This window comes from Rhipicephalus microplus, unplaced genomic scaffold (genome assembly GCF_043290135.1).
Source record: "Rhipicephalus microplus isolate Deutch F79 unplaced genomic scaffold, USDA_Rmic scaffold_24, whole genome shotgun sequence".
Lineage (NCBI taxonomy): Eukaryota > Metazoa > Arthropoda > Arachnida > Ixodida > Ixodidae > Rhipicephalus > Rhipicephalus microplus.
In genome coordinates, this window is record NW_027464597.1 from 6,280,835 (window position 1) to 6,299,333 (window position 18,499).

The 18,499-nt window shown below is 50.5% G+C and overlaps 1 protein-coding gene across 1 annotated transcript in view; it reads left to right on the plus strand.

The window, feature by feature from the left end:
* LOC119181565 (MIF4G domain-containing protein B) overlaps positions 1–18,499 on the plus strand; it is a 51,510-nt gene that overhangs the window by 24,209 nt on the left and 8,802 nt on the right. The window contains exons 3-4 of the mRNA XM_075884180.1: positions 8,594–8,786; positions 17,630–17,748. Of these exons, the coding sequence (XP_075740295.1) occupies positions 8,594–8,786; positions 17,630–17,748 (312 nt within the window). The remainder of the gene's footprint in view (positions 1–8,593; positions 8,787–17,629; positions 17,749–18,499) is intronic.

Consider the following 18,499-nt stretch of genomic DNA (forward strand, 5'->3'; position numbering starts at 1 on the left):
GAAGAGAGGCCAGCGGCAGAGGTCGGGATCGAGAGCCATACAAGCGCACCAGGAAGGAACGTGGGCTCAGAAGTGGTGGAGCCATCACGGATACTCTTCTGCCGCTCTTGCTCTTGCATCGTAAACGTCTTGGCAAGCTCGCGACACTCTTCAGCAAGCCTGGCTGTCTCGGAAATAGGTGTACACTTAGATGGATCCGGCGTGTACGGGAGTATCGTGTCCATGGAGTGCGACGGGTGCCTTCCGTACAGCAAGTAGAAAGGTGAAAAACCAGTCGTGCTCTGAGGGGCGGTGTTGTAGGCGTAGGTGACGAAGGGCAGTATATTATCCCAATTAGTGTGGTTGGCAGCGACGTACATAGAAAGCATGTCGCCGAGGGTGCGGTTAAAGCGTTCGGTGAGGCCATTCGTCTGTGGGTGGTAAGCAGCAGTTTTGCGGTGGACAGAATGGCACTCCGTCAGAATGGCTTCGACGACTTCCGACAAGAAGACACGTCCTCGATCGCTGAGAAGCTCTTGGGGTGGTCCGTGGCGCAGTATAAATCGATGCAGCAGGAAGGACGCAACATCGCGCGCAGCAGCCGCAGGGAGAGCGGCGGTTTCAGCGTATCGCGTTAAATGGTCAACGGCAACGATGGCCCAGCGGTTACCAGCCGAAGTCAGAGGAAGTGGTCCATACAAATCGATACCTACGCGCCCAAAGGGACGGTCAGGGCAAGCTAACGGTTGTAGACTGGCGTGCGACATGTGGGCTGACGGTTTATGGCGTTGGCAAGTGAGGCAAGAGCGAACGAACTGCTGCACATAGCGGTACATCCCGCGCCAGAAGTAGCGTTGTCGAATGCGATGGTAGGTTTTGAATACCCCAGAGTGCGCGCATTGTGGATCAGAATGGAAGGATTCACATATCTCAGACTGCAGACTGCGGGGTATCACGAGTAACCACTGCCGGCCGTCGGCGTCGTAATTGCGTCGGTGTAGGAGGCCGTCACGAATGGCGAAATGGCGAGCTTGACGACGCAATGCACGCGTGGATGGCGTTGCGGATGGATCAGAGAGCATGTCGATGAGCGGGCCGATCCAACTATCCTTTCGCTGTTCGGTAGCGATGATGTCAACATCAATGGCAGAAACAGCAGCCGAGGATACTGAGCAGAGCACATCACCTTCAGGCAGAGGGGAGCGCGAGAGGGCGTCGGCGTCAGCATGCTGGCGTCCGTTGCGGTAGAGCACGCGGATATCGTAGTCTTGTAAGCGAAGAGCCCAACGGGCGAGACAGCCTGAGGGATCCTTCAATGATGAAAGCCAGCATAGTGCATGATGGTCGGTGATGACATCGAATGGGCGACCATACAAATAAGGTCAAAACTTTGTAAGAGCCCAGACGATCGCCAGGCACTCTTTCTCCGTGACGGTGTAGTTTTTCTCGGCTCTCGTGAGCGTACGGCTTGCATATGCTACGACATATTCAGGGAATCCGGGTTTTCGCTGTGCCAGGACAGCGCCGAGGCCTACTCCGCTGGCGTCCGTGTGCACCTCCGTTGGGGCTGTAGGGTCGTAGTGGCGTAAAATGGGAGGCGACGTCAACAAATGGCGGAGCTTCGCGAACGCGTCGTCGCACTCGGATGACCACGAATTGAAGGGCCCGTTGCTTCCAAGGAGCTTCGTCAGCGGTGATATGATCGTGGCGAAATTTCGTATGAAGCGTCGGAAGTATGAGCATAGGCCCACGAAACTACGCAGTTCTTTGACAGGTGCAGGTTTGGGGAATTCGGCCACGGCCTGAAGCTTGGCAGGATCAGGAAGAATGCCGTCTTTTGACACGACGTACCCCAGTATGGTGAGTTGCCGTGCTGCAAAGCGGCACTTTTTCAGATTTAGTTGTAAGCCGGCATTGCTCACACGTGCGAAAACTTCTTTCAGACGTTGTAGATGCGTGGAGAAATCCGGAGCAAAGACAATGACATCTTCGAAGTAACACAAGCACGTGTACCATTTCAAGTTGCCCAGAACTGTGTCCATCATGCGCTCAAAGGTCGCAGGTGCATTACATAGACCAAACGGCATGACGTTAAACTCGTACAAGCCGTCTGGCGTGACGAAGGCGGTCTTTGGTCGAGCGTCGTCAGCCATGGGTACTTGCCAGTACTCCGAGCGCAGATCGAGAGAAGAAAAAAAATCGGCTCCATGAAGGCTGTCAATCGCGTCATCGATGCGTGGCAGTGGATAAACATCCTTGCGAGTGATCTTATTGAGCCGTCTGTAGTCCACACAGAACCGCACAGAACCGTCTTTCTTCGCAACAAGAACAACAGGAGACGCCCATGGACTGTCGGAGGGCCGAATAACGTCGCGTCGGAGCATATCGTCAACCTGATCATTAATTACTCGACGTTCAGCAGGCGACACGCGATATGGGCGTTGCCGTAAAGGTGGATGGGCACCAGTGTCGATGCGATGCGTAACAACGGACGTGCGACCGAGAGAACTTCGCCCGACATCGAAAGAAGAACGATATTCTTGTAACAGGTCCAGAAGTTGGGAACGCTGTACGGCCGTAAGGTTGTCAGCGATGGAGGGGCCAAATACATCAGCAGACGACGAACCAGAAGTGGAAACAGCATTGATGATACACGACCTGGGAGCGCGCGTGTCATCGGGTACGTCCAGGACTTGTGCGTCGTCGACTGGTTCCACTCTGCTGAGACATTCCCCTCGAAGCAAGGTAACAGCGTACGGGAACGGGTTGGTTACAAAAATAGCAGTGTTGCCCTGGTTGACCTGCACGTTCGCGAAAGGTACTAGCAACCCTTTCCTGCTGCAAGCGCGGTCAGATGGCGAAACAAGTCCAATGGTGTCGGAGAGACCAGCGCAGTAGACAGACACCGCCGTTGTCGAGTTTGGAGGCACTGTTGTATCGTCTTTCGTTAGAATCTTGCTCAGTGTTGAAGGACTGTCTTCTGGCGTCAAATGCGAGAAGGGTGAGAGCTCAATTTCGGCGGCGGCACAATGGATGACGGCGTCATGGCGGGAGAGAAAGTCCCATCCCAGGATGACGTCATGAGAGCATGCCTGAATGACGATGAACTGGGCGACATACAGAACGTCCTGGATGACAACGCGAGCTGTGCACCCTGCTGTAGGATGAATCCGGTGCAAACTTGCAGTACGGAGGGATAACCCAGAAAGTGGCGTTGTCACTTTTCGAAGTAAGCGGCAGAGTTTTTCGTCCATAACTGATACGGCAGCTCCAGTGTCAACAAGAGCCGATGCACAAACACCGTCCACAAGCACGTCAATGACATTCGAGGGGCTGCTCTGAGGGCTTTCACATTGCGATAGCGTCGCAGTCCTTGCCTCAGGGACTGCGACGACTAGTTTTCCCGCTCATGAGCTGCCGCACTTGGCCGCATGGGAGACAGGGAACGGCGTCGTGGAGATGGTGATCTTCGAGATGGACCTGGCCGAGATCGAGGTGGCATAGACGGCGGTTCTTCGCGATAAGGACGGCTGAGTTGGCCAGCAACAGGTGAAGAAATTGGAGCCGGCTGTACGCGATGGCAATAACGGGCCACGTGACCGGCGTAACCGCAGGCAAAGCAGATGGGCCGGTTGTCGGGTGTGCGCCATCTGTTCACCGGGGTAGGTCTCACCCATGTCGCAAGGGCTGATGGACGGAACGGTGGCAGCATGGTGGACTGAAGCTGAGGCTGAGGGGTTACGTCAACATACGTAGCGGGCATACCCGCTGCAACGGACGGAGGTCGTGCAGCAGCTTCAGCGTAGGTCAGAGGGGCGGGTGCTTGAACGACTTGGGGTGGCCTGGCGACCACTTGCGCGTAACTCAGGGACGCAGGAGCCGGAGGCTGTTTGGGGTGGTAAGCAGGCATTACCTCCACTATTTCCTGTTCAATCGCTCGGCGGATGGGAGGGAGAAGGGTAGTAGCCGATTGTTGAAACGCAGGTTGGTGGGAAAAGGGCAGGAGGGAGAACTGACGCGCGATTTCCTCACGGATAAAGGACTTCAGTTCTGCCATCAACGCCACTTGGTCACAACTGGCCTCCAAGCCAGCAAGCGTTGCAGCTCGTGGTGGGGAGCGTCGGGTCATTGAACGCTGCCGGCGGAGCTCCTCGTAGCTCTGGCACAGTGTGATGACCTCAGCCACCGTGCCGGGGTTTTTGGCGAGCAGCATCGTAAAGGCATCATCGTTGATGCCTTTCATGATGTTTCGGATCTTGTCAGACTCGGACATGGTGTGATTGGATTTGTTACATAGGTCGAGGACATCTTCAATATAGCTGGTGAATGACTCACCAGCCTCCTGAGCACGTTCACGCAAGCGCTGCTCGGCTTGCAGCTTGCGAACAGCAGGCCGGCCGAAGACGTTGACGATTGCGGTCTTGAAATCGGGCCAGGTGGCGAAATCGGACGCGTGGTTGTTGTACCACAAACTGGCGACACCAGCAAGGTAAAACACCAAGTTGGTCAGCTTGCCGTCCTCGTCTTATTTGTTGGGGACGCTCACGCGGTCGTAAATGGCGAGCCAGTCCTCCACGTCAGTGCCATCAGCGCCAGTGAAGATGGGTGGATCGCGGATTCTGGGGACACCGGGACAAGGGGGTGGCATTGGAGGAGGCGTTTGCTGAGAAGCGTCTTGGTACATAGTAGATGGCAGGGTACGTGATCGTAGCTCCAAAGGCATAGACAGGGATCGCAGCACTCTCCACCAAATTGTTAAGGCGTTTCTTAGCCGGCAACGAGCGAGAATATACAATGGTGACAGTCACAGCCAAGCACGGGCACTCAGCGCGAGCGGCGTCCTTGTTGGGTAGCCCCACTAGAAGGTACTCAAGAGTTCGACCCATTTCATAGTTCGGAGGCTTCGCTACAATACAAATATATATATATATATATATATATATATGTATATATATATATATATATATATATGTATATATATATATGTATATATGTATATATATATATATATATGTATATATATATATATATATATATGTATATGGCTTGATAGAAATTTCCGAATTGTACTAGCACAATCACTCGTTTCCTTGCGGCATGTTTGCAGCATGCACTGAAACATTAGGGTAGACTATCCATTGCTGCGCACGGGGCCATTTACAACCTCCACGTAATTTTCTTTTTCCTTTTTGAGACGCCTACAGAGCGACCGCAAGATTTCGCATTTCTGCCGAAAGGCGCCTACAAGGCTGCTAGGTGGCGTGTAAGCTCTTTTTCAGGCGTGAGTTATCAAGACCCGTCTGCAAAAGCACAAAATTTGAACAGTATTCCAAGCCATACTGCATTCTGTTGTAATGCAAAAAATCTGCAATACGTTAATGATTATTTTCTGAATAGTGATTCCTAATAGTTATCAAAGGTATATTTATCCTGAAATTTGCACTGCGATGTTTTTTCATAAATAACAGAAATCTCGTCCTAGAAACTATGTAGCACATTTTGTTTTCAGCTGCATTAATTCAAGAATATGTTTTAGTTTTTGTCGTGGTTTGTGGAAAGCCGCAAACTGTACGACTCCTCAAACTTGATAGTTACTGCAGCAAATTAATCACGTACGTCAATATAAAATAAGAGAGGTAATTGGGCATACGTTCATTGCGCCTCGTCCTGAAATAAACGAAGAGGCCTAATGTATATTGCCATTTCTTAGCTATTAGTTGACACAAATAAAACAACCAAGTGGTGTGCAAAACTGTAGGAAGAGAAAGCAAGCATGTAGCATGCCAATCTTTCAGCTCACTCAGAATTTCCTACCTCGATATTATAAACGAACGCATCGCTTTCCACCAGGGCACCGAACGTGGCGGCAGTTGGTCTCGTGCAAAACCTTTGACGCGTCAATCATCGCGCGAAACGCAAGGGTGGATTGTTCCCCGACTGCGTAATGTAATGCCGCGTAAGCATAGCCCAGGTCGATTGTAATGTATACTTTTCGGTTGCATTCATTGAAGGCGCCACGGCCGAGGTAGAAAGCAGATTGCGCACCCGATTCGTAGAAAGTGACGAACCTACTAGCCTAAATGTCTGTGCCCTTCAGGTGTTTGTCTCCATATGTATGAGGTAAGAAATGCAGCGAACAGCAACGATGCTGTTTAGCAGCTTCGCTATACAATATCGGAGAGTCATGTATGAGCAAGACGTATATTCCTCACGAATCTCGGTAAAGCTAAGCAAACGATCCGACTTCCTCACGATACCACGGCATGTGCGCTAGGCTTTTAGCGGGAAAGCCGCAGAGAACTGTCGATGTCGGTGGATTTCATTCTGGCCTTACAGTTCGCCCCAACCTCCACCAAAACCATACAAGAAAGGGAGAAGGCAGCACCGGAAAGTTGAAATGGCTGCATTTTTAGTGGCGTCGCTGACCCCTATGAGAGGGACATTATCCTCTATGCGGTGTGGACTCTTACCCCCGTATTCTAGAACGTCCCTCCACTTAGCGCTTCACCTTCACTTGAGAAGACCTATGGGAGCGCCGTCTCTAGACAGGGAAAGTCACTGCATATCAGCGATAATCTGCAGCGATTCTTGAGTAGCGTAGCGTCACTTTCAGCCGCGCAGCGGCGCAATGCTCAACTCTCTCAAGTGAAGGGTGAAAGTCGAGTCGAGGGGCGTTTGTGAATACGGGGGTTAGAATTGCAGTTTGTACAATATTGTAATCAAAGAAGTTTCTCCGTTAGCTTTGTTGGCAGACTTGCCAGGATTAATATTTCTTTCATTATGGGAGTACTGACAGGAATTCAAACATTTTCGGGTTGTTTTTAATGTAAACGAGGGTGTCAGGAACACTAAAAAGAGTGTCGTGGAGCTTGGGAATGCAGCGAATGCATTTCAGGGGCGAAGCTCCTTACGCCCCTGAAATCTATATCTATATTTATCTATATGAAAAATGTGTGATTAAAAGAAACAAGATGACGGTACTTGGACAAACGGACGGACGTACGGACAGACAGACGTACGCACGCACGGACGCTTCACCCAACTCGTCATTCGCTCCATGGATATGCTGGGATTGTTTTTATACCGCAACCTTAAAACGGAAATCTTGGTTTAGGAATCGGGAAGGCGACTTCGCAGTGATATTCCAATAGAGGTCTGACGCCACGGAGATACTGTGACTCACGATATACAGGTATAAGTAGTCTGTTTGCTTTCGGGGACACGTGGTTCACGTAAACAATGATGCGTGAACTGTCGTCCAGAGGCTCTCGCATTGACTTCTGCAATTTAGACGGCAGGGAGGACGTGGATTTTGCAGACCCAGTAAACTGTGTGGACTTGTCGTGGTAATACCCTTTTCGATGGCGTCAGCTCGCAGATGCTAGGTGACTAACCTTGAAATGAAAGTATAATGTTTTGTGGGTGTTGTCTGGCTTCGTTGTGTGGAGAACTTTGATGGTAGTGCACACCACGGAAATGAAAGATGACCCTTTTGGGGGGGGGGGGCTTCAAAATCGCGTCAGTGCCCCTTTAAAAAGATTGAAGCGTTTCAATCAGTATACGTTTTCAGGCGAACAAAAATTCGCCCTCTCTTTTTTTGATGGATGAATGCTGGAACTTAGCGCCAGCCTTTATGTAAACTCATGGTATGTTTATATTCATGGGGCACAATACAAAATGATGAAACTAAAACTTCTTTAATCTCTCTCTGTCTCTCTGAGCGTGTGTGGGGGAGGGGGAGAAAGAAGTGGAAATTGAAGAGATTGCTTTTCGTTGACAGATAATGTTAATGGGTACTAACACAATGGTGCAGGCAAAGTATAAGGGATCTTAGAAGGAATTCCAATGTAAGCGTAAAGAAATATGGGTATAAAAAATAACTTTGCGCTCGCAGGGATCGAACTTGTGACCTTCAAATAACACTGAGTAGACACCTGGAAGTACGCCTCCGAAAGGCGTTTATGGAACGCAAGCGTAATAGTTCATCAACGCCTGAATTCATGAACCCTGAGAGCAAAGGATATTTACAAGCAATGCTCAGCAGAGACTGAAACAATAATATAGACATCACTGGGGACAGTCAATCACTATAGCGTTCGTTCCTCTTCGCTACAGCACTCACAACGCAAGTTCGAGTACCTCTACATGATATCATCTTTTAATTTCTTAGCGCGATTTCAAGTGATCATATTCATAGCAAAAACAGTTCTGTATGTTGAGTATCGTTGCTGATTCTGTAATGTGAATGATAATTAAAGATGGTTCCGAACGCTGGTAAAACTCAAGCTTAATATATATAATTATACATGGAGAGTTGTAGTGGCATACTACTTCAGTCCGGAGATGCCACGTCCAGTCGAGGGAAGCAAGGATGACGATCGCGTCCGCAACCAAAATGCCTAAATACTCCCGCTTATGCACTGCGAAATGTACTTGAAGGTACAGTCACCAGCCATCGAGGTCATGACGTATGTTTGGAGTGCGCGCTCATTTGGGTGGTTTTTGGTGCATCCTCCTTTGAGGATGCAGGGCCTGAGAGTACCCAAGTTATACTTGAACCCAAAGCCCTGATAAAGAAACAAAACATCTTGCTCTTGTGCACTCCTTCATGCAGCGTGCATCGAAGAAGTCCAGGTCCAGAGGGAAGACACGTCTGACGCGGGCACAGCGGAAAAAGCGAGAAACCAGCAGCAACGTTGAGAATGGAGACGCCACTCCCTCGGCTCAAGCAACGTCAAAGATGCAAGGACGACGTTACGATGCACCCACAAAGGGGCGCGTCAGCATCGTGCGCAGAGCTCTATCAGGTACGACCTTCTCTGTCTTCCAAATTAACGCTCTTCTTAACAAAACTATCAAGAGAGAGAGAAACAACATTTTTTGTGCATCCGGCGTGCGGGAAGTCCGCGCAGGGCGCGGGTATTCCCTATCTAAAAACTATAGCTAATAGTCCTATAGTCCCAGGCTCTAGATCTTGAGGATGTTGTGCTCTGGCTAGGCATTGGATACTCGGGCTCCTCCGCTCCCGTTGTCCGGGGCGTCGGTTCCCTTTCTCGTCTGCTTTGCCAGGGCCTCCTCAAGCCGCTGGATGGCCCTTCGTTGTGTGTTTAAGTCTTGGGAGCGTATCCATGCTCCCACCTCATCGGGATACGTGGCGTCCTGGCACTGCCCATTCCCATTGTTCACACCACTGTTACACCCGCCCCACATGATGTGGCGGAGGGTGGCTAGTTCACGTTCGCACGCGCTACACTTAGCGTCCACAAACATGTCGGGGCATACGTGCCGGGCCAATGCTGGCGTTAGCACGCATTCCGTTTGCAGTTGTCGGAGCTTCACTGCTTCCGCACGTGACAGTTCACGATGCGGGGGCGGAAAGGCTCTCCTGGCCTCTCTGTAGGCCGCCAGGATCCCTCCGTAGTCGGTGAGGGGATCGAGGTCTTCTCGTTCTTCACCGCTGGTTTCAGGGAGACGGGCTGCCGCGGTCCGGCACGTGATGAGATCACGGGCCACAGCGTCCGCCTCCTCGTTGCGGTTCTCGATGTCGGGAGCCAGGTGTCGTCCCATGTGGGCTGGGAACCATTTGAGGGCGATGGTTGGTCCTACAGCGGCGCCGCGAGCAGCCCGCGAGGCCGCGATGGACGTCACTAGCCGCTCCGTGCCCCGCCAGACCATGCCTCGGGCAAAATTCCTAATTGCCTGCTTTGAGTCGCTTAGCACCGTGCGCGTGCCCGGCCTACCTGTGGCCAGGGCTATCGCCGCCTCCTCTGCCTGGCCGGCTGTTCGGGCGCGCACGGTGCTTGCTGTTAGTAGTTTACCGGTAGTGGCGCTGACCACCACTGCTGCGAAGGCGTTGCGTCTTCCCGAGTATCTTGCGGCATCCACGTAGACTGCGCCCTCGTCTCTCTGATGTTGACGGGCCAGCGCCACTGCTCTCGCCGCTCGCCTGCCCGCGTCCCTTTCTGGGTCCATGTTCTTTGGCAGCGGGTAGACAATGATTTTCCTCGCTGCCTCATCGCTCAGGGGGACTTGCTTTTCTAGCTCCCTGTCCGGTCCTGCGCCCGGGCGTTCTCCAGGAGGTAATAATCCTACCCGATCGAGTAATCCTCTGCCCGCGGCTGTGTCGCTCAGGCGGCTCAGCTGCGAAGCTCTCTGGGCCTCGCTGATCTCCGAGAGCGTGTTGTGTGTTCCCAAAGACAGCAAGGCCGTTGTTTTTGTGCCTGGTAGAAGCCCAAGAGCCCCTGCGTAAGCCTTCCGGATGGCAGCGTCGATCTTGGCTCGTTCCGCGCCGGTCCAGCGGTGAAAGGCCCCCGCATATGCCGCGTGGCTTATAACGAAAGCCTGCAGCAGATGCAGGAGCCCCCTCTCTTTCATGCCCCGGTAGCGGGACGACATTCGCTTGACCAGGCGCGCTGCGATGCCCATCTTGGTTGTGATGTTCTTGACCGCCGTGGCGTTGGTTTGGGTGCCGTCCACGAACATCCCCAGGACTCGAAGCCCCGGGACGTGCGGGATCTGCATACCGTCACTGGTGCGCACGATGATGTTCTCGGCCGCCTCTCGACTTGCCTTCTTTCTGTGCCTCCCAGGTGGTGGCAGGATGAGTAGCTGTGATTTTTGTGGCGAACACCGCAAGCCCGTGCCCAAGAGTGCGGACTCCACGGCGTCCACCGCCGCCTGCAGACCCGCCTCGATGTCTCCGTCGCTTCCACCCGTGGCCCAGATGGTTACGTCGTCGGCGTAGAGGCAGTGTCGTATCCCCGGGCCCAGCGCCTCCAGACGCCTGGCCACCTCGATCATGACAATGTTAAACAGGAACGGGGAGATGACCGAGCCTTGTGGGGTCCCGACACTGCCCAGCTCTCGTTCTTCGAGCTTCGTTCCTCCCACCTCCAGCCTGGCCGTGCGGCGAGAAAGGAAGGCTCTGATGTAGTTGTACGATCTTGCGCCCAGCCCCAGGCGGGACACCTGAGCCAGGACCGACGAGTGTCTAACGTTGTCGAAGGCGCTTTGCAGGTCCAGGCCCAAGATCGCTCGGTTGTCATTCTTTGGAGTCCCGCCCGGTGGGTCAAGGACTTCTCGTTGGATCAGGAGCATGGCGTCTTGCGTTCCCAATTTGGCCCGGAAGCCAAGCATTGAGTCCGGGTAGACATGGTGCGCTTCCATGTAACGGTTCCACCGGGTGTTAAGAACGTGCTCCAGTACCTTTCCCACGCAGGACGTGAGCGAGATAGGACGCAGGCCCTCTATACCCGGTGGCTTGTTTGGTTTTGGCAGCAGGATCGTCTTTGCTGTCTTCCAGGCCTTGGGCAGCTTGCCGTTACGCCAGCATTCGTTGTAGTAGCGTGTCAGTGATGTGATGGCTGAGTCACTCAGGTTGCGTAGAGCTTTGTTAGTAACTCTGTCGGGTCCGGCGGCCGAACGACAGTTCAGGTCCTGGGCCGCCTGCCTCACTTCCCATTCCTCTAGATCTCGGTCGAGGTGGAGGTTCGGCTGGCCGGCGTAGTCTGGGTGATCTTTGTGACTGGTGATGGGGAGGTAGCGCTCGTTGAGTCGCTTGAACATCTCCTCTTCGCCCAGTTGACGAGCGGTGGTGTGTAGAATTTGGGCCATGCGTGTACGTTGGTATTCGCAGCTCTTGGTCTCATCCATCAGTTGCCTGAGGAGTTTCCAAGTGCCGCCACGGTGAAGCTGTCCATCAGCCTGGCTGCAGAGTGCAAACCACTGCTGTGAGCAGAGCTGCCTGCTGTGTCGCTCGATCTCTCGGCCGAGTTCTGCGATCTTCTTTCGTAGCTTTCTGTTGTGACGTTGCCGCCGCCAACGCTTTTGGAGCGAGCGCCTGGCTTCGAGGAGGTGGGCTAGTCTCGGGTCCATGGTTTCGATTTCCTCGGGTGCATCGATCTCTTCTGTGGCCCCTTCTGTTGCCGCCAGCAGCTTCGCTGACCACTCGTCGATATTGTCGACTTCGCCGAGTTCTGTGTTACGGAACTTGCACCAGTCGACGAGTTTGTGCTTTATTGTTTTGTCGCGGTTCGGGTTTCCGTTGAGATGAGCCAGCGGTAATTCAATTTCGATGATGAAGTGATCGCTGCCCAGGTTGATTCCCGTATTCCTCCACTTCGCGGTGCCACCTTCGGGCAGCATCGCAAAGGTGAGGTCTGGATTTGTATCCCGAGCAACCGATGTTCCGATCCTTGATGGTTGGGCTGGATTGATCAGTAACGTGAACTCGGCTTCGCCGGCATCTTCAAGAAGGTTCCTTCCCTTGGACGTGGTGGTCGTGTAGCCGAGCTCTCGATGTTGCGCGTTGAAATCACCGCATATTACCGCGGCAGCGTCTCCTCTTTTGGCCAGGTCTTTCTGTGCTTGTGATGTGGCGCTCTTGATCTTATGGAAAAGAGTTTTGAATTTCTGCTTTCCATGTCTTGGATTGCTATAGATGTTCGCGATGAAGACGGTGGTTGATGTCTTCTTCTTTCGTGCACCCCGGGTTCCTCGTCCTTTGCCGCTAATCGCTAGCTCGGTGACGCACAGCTCGATGGCGGTGTCCCTGCTGCCCAGGAACTGTTGGTGTTTCACGTGGGCGATGCCTTTCCGGATGAACGTGCACACGCCCTGCGCCGCACCCTTCCCGCATGTGCGAGCGGACGGGGGGCAGGCGTGTGTCCGGTACCCTGGCAGCGTCGGCGTGTCTTCAGTGTGGGTTTCTTGGACCGCTATCACGTCCGGGCGAGCCGTCGGTGCCAGCGATCTCAAGTACTGTTGTAGGATTGCTTTTCGGCACCGGAACCCGTTGGCGTTCCAGTGCCAGATCTTGATCTTATTGTTGCTGTCCATTATGAGGGAGAGCCTTTTGTGTTTGGCAATATTGATGCGCCGCTTCACCAATTAGCGGCTGCAGCTTCTCAGGGCTCAGGGCCCGCTCTAGCGCTTGCTCGATTTGGAGCTGAATCATTTGCGCAAGTTGCTGTTGGATGACTTGGGTGCATTTCGTGAGGATTCTCTGCTCGATGCCCTCAAAGCTCTTGCCCCATTTCTTTATAGCTCTCGCGTTCCGACCGATCTTCTTACTGAAGCTCCCGTAGCCGAGGGGTTTGGTCCTGTCTCCGTTGTTTGTAGTTGCCACCGAGATGACCGAGGCACTATCATCTTCTTCCTCGTTGCTTTCGCTTTCTAGTTCCTCTTCGTGTTGTGCTTCCAACCCTCTTGCCACCGCAATCATGGATGCCCTTGTTGGGGTCTTCGCTTTGGCGGTGAATTGGTAGGTCTTAGGGGTTGTAGTGTTGACAAAGCGGTTGCCCGTGATGTTCGTTGGGGTTCCGTTGTCATCCTCATCGGCGTCTGTCGCCATCTTGTTGTTGGCTTCGTTCCTTGATCCCCCCTCTTGAAGCCTTCTAATGGCGTCTCGTTGTTCGTCGATGACGCCTCGTTGTTGTTTGATGGTGAGCTGCGTCGCCGCCATCGCCGTCTGGAGTTCCTCCATCGCCTTCTCCATTTTCTTAACGGTAGCTTTCAACTCCCGCGTCTCTTTCTTGCATTGTTCGCTGCAGCCGCCGCCGCTTGGCATCTTGCCAGGCTCCTTCAGCGTTGCAGCTGCTGCTCTGCTCAGGGCCCCGCTCGTTTGCGTCATCGCCGCGCCATTGATGTCAGACTTGTTTGTCACGCTCAGGTGCGCTTGCACCTGCGGCGCCGGTCTTGGCGGACGCGTTTCTTTCGGTCTTCCGGAAGTGACGTCAGCCCACTTCACGTCCTCCGGTTCCGCTCTGCTCCTATCACGGCTTGCCACGCCGTTTTGTTCGTGACGTGTCCCGCTGGCTCCCGGCTCCGGGAAGTCGAATCTTCTAGAAAGCGCAGCCTCCCCGGGCGCTTTCGCGGGCGTCATCTCGGTTATAGTTTCAGTGATCTGCTTTATCCTCTGCCGCTGCTTGATTTGTAGCGGCGTTTTGAATTTGTTCTTGCATTTGCCCGCGCCCGTGACGTGGGAGCCGCCGCAGAACTTGCATCTTGGTTTGCAGTATTCTGCATGGTCTTCTCCTGGGTTGTTTCTACCGCAAGCGAAGCACACCCTAGCATTCGGTGTTGGACACACATCTTTCCTGTGCCCTATTTTGCCGCATGTAGTGCAGACCTCACGGTGCTGCCTGTACAGCGTACACTTTGAGACAAAGCCGCCATACTTTACGTAGCGCGGTACTTTGTTTCCTTCAAACAGAATTACCACCGACTCAGAATTTCCGAGCCGGTGTGCGGCCATAACGGTGGGGTTATGCTTGTTCACTAGGAACCGAGTGATCTGTTCCTCGGATTCCTCTCTGCCCACTCCACTTATTACACCCCGTGAGGTGTTGTCTGGGGTGCTCTTATACGCAAACGTTTCATACGTGCGTTCCTCCACCGTGATATTACGGATCGATCCGTAGCAAAAGATCTCGCTTCGCTAGGAGTGCTCAGCACTATAATGTTCTGGGCGGTGTTCGGCGCAAACGAATCGTCCTCCGCTTCTTCGATCTTAATGTTAGCCGCTGTTATGATGGCTGTGCGCAAGACCTCTACATTGACGTGAATGCATCTATCTATCTCTGTCTTCCAAATTAACGCTTTTCTTAACAAAACTATCAAGACCTCTACACTGACGTGAACGCATCTATCTATCTATCTATCTATCTATCTATCTATCTATCTATCTATCTATCTATCTATCTATCTATCTATCTATCTATCTATCTATCTATCTATCTATCTATCTATCTATCTATCTATCTATCTATCTATCTATCTATCTATCTATCTATCTATCTATCTATCTATCTATCTATCTATCTATCTATCTATCTATCTATCTATCTATCTATCTATCTATCTATCTATCTATCTATCTATCTATCTATCTATCTATCTATCTATCTATCTATCTATCTATCTATCTATCTATCTATCTATCTATCTATCTATCTATCTATCTATCTATCTATCTATCTATCTATCTATCTATCTATCTATCTATCTATCTATCTATCTATCTATCTATCTATCTATCTATCTATCTATCTATCTATCTATCTATCTATCTATCTATCTATCTATCTATCTATCTATCTATCTATCTATCTATCTATCTATCTATCTATCTATCTATCTATCTATCTATCTATCTATCTATCTATCTATCTATCTATCTATCTATCTATCTATCTATCTATCTATCTATCTATCTATCTATCTATCTATCTATCTATCTTAGCTAGCTGTGTGTGTGTGTGTGTGTGTGTGTGTGTGTGTGTTTCTGTCTAAAAAAGCTGCAGGTCTTATGTATCATGGAAATAGACGTTATAGAAAGCGTGTATAGAGAAGGTGATTTGGTGTAATGTTTTATTTGAGCAAAACGTTTCAAAATGTCGCTAAATATATGTACAAATAGACGCATAGACGTATGTTAAACAGTGCGTGTGTTTTATTAAACCAATTTTTCCGTGTTTCGTTACGATGCCAACAGAAACATGGTTAGCCCTGGCTAGTGCTTTATAGAACGACTTCACGGGAGGGTACTTAAGCGTACAGGTGACATAAACATGACGCGTGTATCAAACGAGTACATGTGTCATCATCATTATTATAATCAGCCTAACTACGCACAAAGCAGGGCGAAGGTCTCTTCCAAGATCCGCCAATCAATCCAGTCTTGTGCTTTGTGCTGCCACGTACGTTATACCTGCAAACATTTCTAATCTCATTGGCCCACCTAGCTTTGTCTCCCCTTCGGGCGTTTGCCCTCTCTGAAAATCCAGCCAGTGGCTGTTATCCTTAATGACCAGCGATTATCCTGCCCACGTGCTGCGTGCCCGGCCCGTGTTCATTTCTTTTTGATTTCAACTATGATATCCTTAACCCTGGTTTATTTCCTGGTCTACTCTGCGCGGTCGTTGTCTCTTAAGATTGCATCTATCATGATCCATTCCATCGCTCACTGCGTCGGCCTCGATTTAAGCTGAACCCTCTTTGTAAGCCTACAGGTTTCTGCTATATAGATGAGTACTCGCAATATGCAGCTGTTTGATACCTTCCTTTTGAGGGTTAGTGGCAAATTACCATCAATGAATGATTTGCGGATACCTAATGAATGTGACCCACTTAATTTTTAAACTTCTAGTTATTTCACACTCAAAGTTCGGCTCTGCGGTTACTATCTGTTCTAAGTAGATATATTTCTTTACAACTTCCAGCACCTATTCACAAATCGCAAAGTGCTCTTTTCTGCCAAGACTGTTGCACATTACTTTTTTTTGTGCATATTGATTTTTAGACCTGCTTATGTGCTTTCCGTGTCCAGCTCTGTAATCATGAGCTGTAATCCATTCCCTGAATTTATTATTTGTTATGGGTGAATCACAGTTTACTAAGATACTCTTCATTAACTCTTATTCCTGACTCTTTCGAATCTAGGGCCCTCAAAAACCTCCTGTAAACACGCGGTGAATAGTGTTGAAGAGACCATGTCTCCACGACTTACACCGTTCTTTAACGGAATTCTGTCGTTGTTTTATGGAAAACTATGGTGGCTGCGGATTCACTGCTGATTTTTTTTCAGTATTACAGGACCAGGCTTCCTTAGCAATCCACTTGAGTTGACTTGAAGGCGCAATCCATCTCCTTCTCTGTCTTCTAATTCAATGAAATGAACCTCATAGTCCTCCTCTCTCTCCCCCCCAAAATTTCTGGAACTAACGTGGTGTTGTACTGCCTCCAGCTTAGGCCCACCTATGAACAGGAGAACGATGTCATGTCACTTGATGTGAATTCACAGTTGAGTCGTAGAAACGTCCTCATGTCGTCATTGGTCAGCGCATTCACATGAATTCACGAGAAGTGATACAAAAATTTTGGCTATCAGTGACATCATAATGACTTCATATGGTGACGCCGTCCCATGATTTTATTGATTTGATATGTGGGGTTTAACGCCCCAAAACCACCATATGATTATGAGAGACGCCGTAGTGGAGGGCTCCGGAAGTTTCGACCACCTGGGGTTCTTTAACGTGCACCCAAATCTGTGCACATGGGCCTACAACATTTCCGCCTCCATAGGAAATGCAGCAGCCGCAGCCGGGATTTGAACCCGTGATCTGCGGGTCAGCAGCCGAGTACCTTAGCCACTAGACCACCGCGGCGGGGCTCCTATGATTTTGTTGCATCCCTCGTGCTGACATTACTAAATTCTCGAATTTTATGAGCTGTATGCGGCTTTTAGCTAAATAATTGAGAACTTTTGCTGTTTCCATATGTACAATATATACAATGAAGATTTACATTTAATCCTAAATTTCGGGCTGAAATATAACCTCTTTGTCGTGATAGGTACAATGGATTTACCTTTTTTCATAGTAGTAAGAAAATGCTCGTACTTTAGAAAGTGCCGCGCGACTAGGCACTTGTATAGAATAGTATTACCATTCAAAGACGTCCTGCGAACAAATAATTCGCCTTGCAACATATTCTGCGTTGTGTAACAGTGCTGTACACAAGATATTTATCGAATGCATTCCGTAAATACCAATTGTAAAATTTAGTATGAATTCACCTCACCAATGCACTTAAACGCTAAATTTTGACACGTTTGTCGCAACGTGTCCCGTTCGCCGTTTTGTTTCAGAGCCTGACTTGCTGACGCCAGTGGAAGTGGATTGTCTTGTGCGCGTTGTCTTCTGGAAAGCCATCCACGACGACGACATTGCCGAGCCGGCAGCGAGGTTCTGCGTCCGCGTCATCACGGTGAGTCATTAGGATTCGACGATGCACCTTGCTTTTCAATACGAAAATGCCCCGTCAGATGCCGACATTGGCTGGGGTCCCGTGATTAGACGGCCTAGTGTCGGTGGCGTTAATACAGTAAGGTTACAACACCATCATCATGCGATGATATCACGATATGTCACCGCGACGCCACTCATCATTAAAACATGTGACCTCATAACAACGTCTCGGTGACGTCATGTATAACGTGACGTCACATGGTGACGTAATCACATCAGTGCTTGGTCAAACGTAGGCCGATCACGGAGGCTGTGTAAAACAAAGAAAGAAGCAGCAAGCCTAAAATAACTCCCGTCCTGGCGGCAACGCATTGCAAAACGCAACTTGTTCCACAGAGCTTTCGGAGGGACGCGCAGAAGTTTTATTTTATTGATTTCAGAGAAAAAGATGTTGGACTTCGTATTCGAGTCGACTGACAAAGATGCGTGAGGGACCCTGCGAGCTTTATCTTGAAACAAAACTATGTGTACTTCGCGGACAAGGACGTCTCCGTATTCAATTGTCCGGCGTGTAGAGCCGCCACCATCGTTACAACTACCATCTCAATTCGTATCTATCAACAGACTGGTGATGTGTTTCGCAACCCTTTTCCTTATCTCGAACGCAGTGTCATAATAACTCCTTGGATGGGCTTATGCTTACAATTAACTTCAAATCTTGCAAAAAAAACCACTATCCTCAGCATTCCTGTCATTGGAAATTTCCCTGT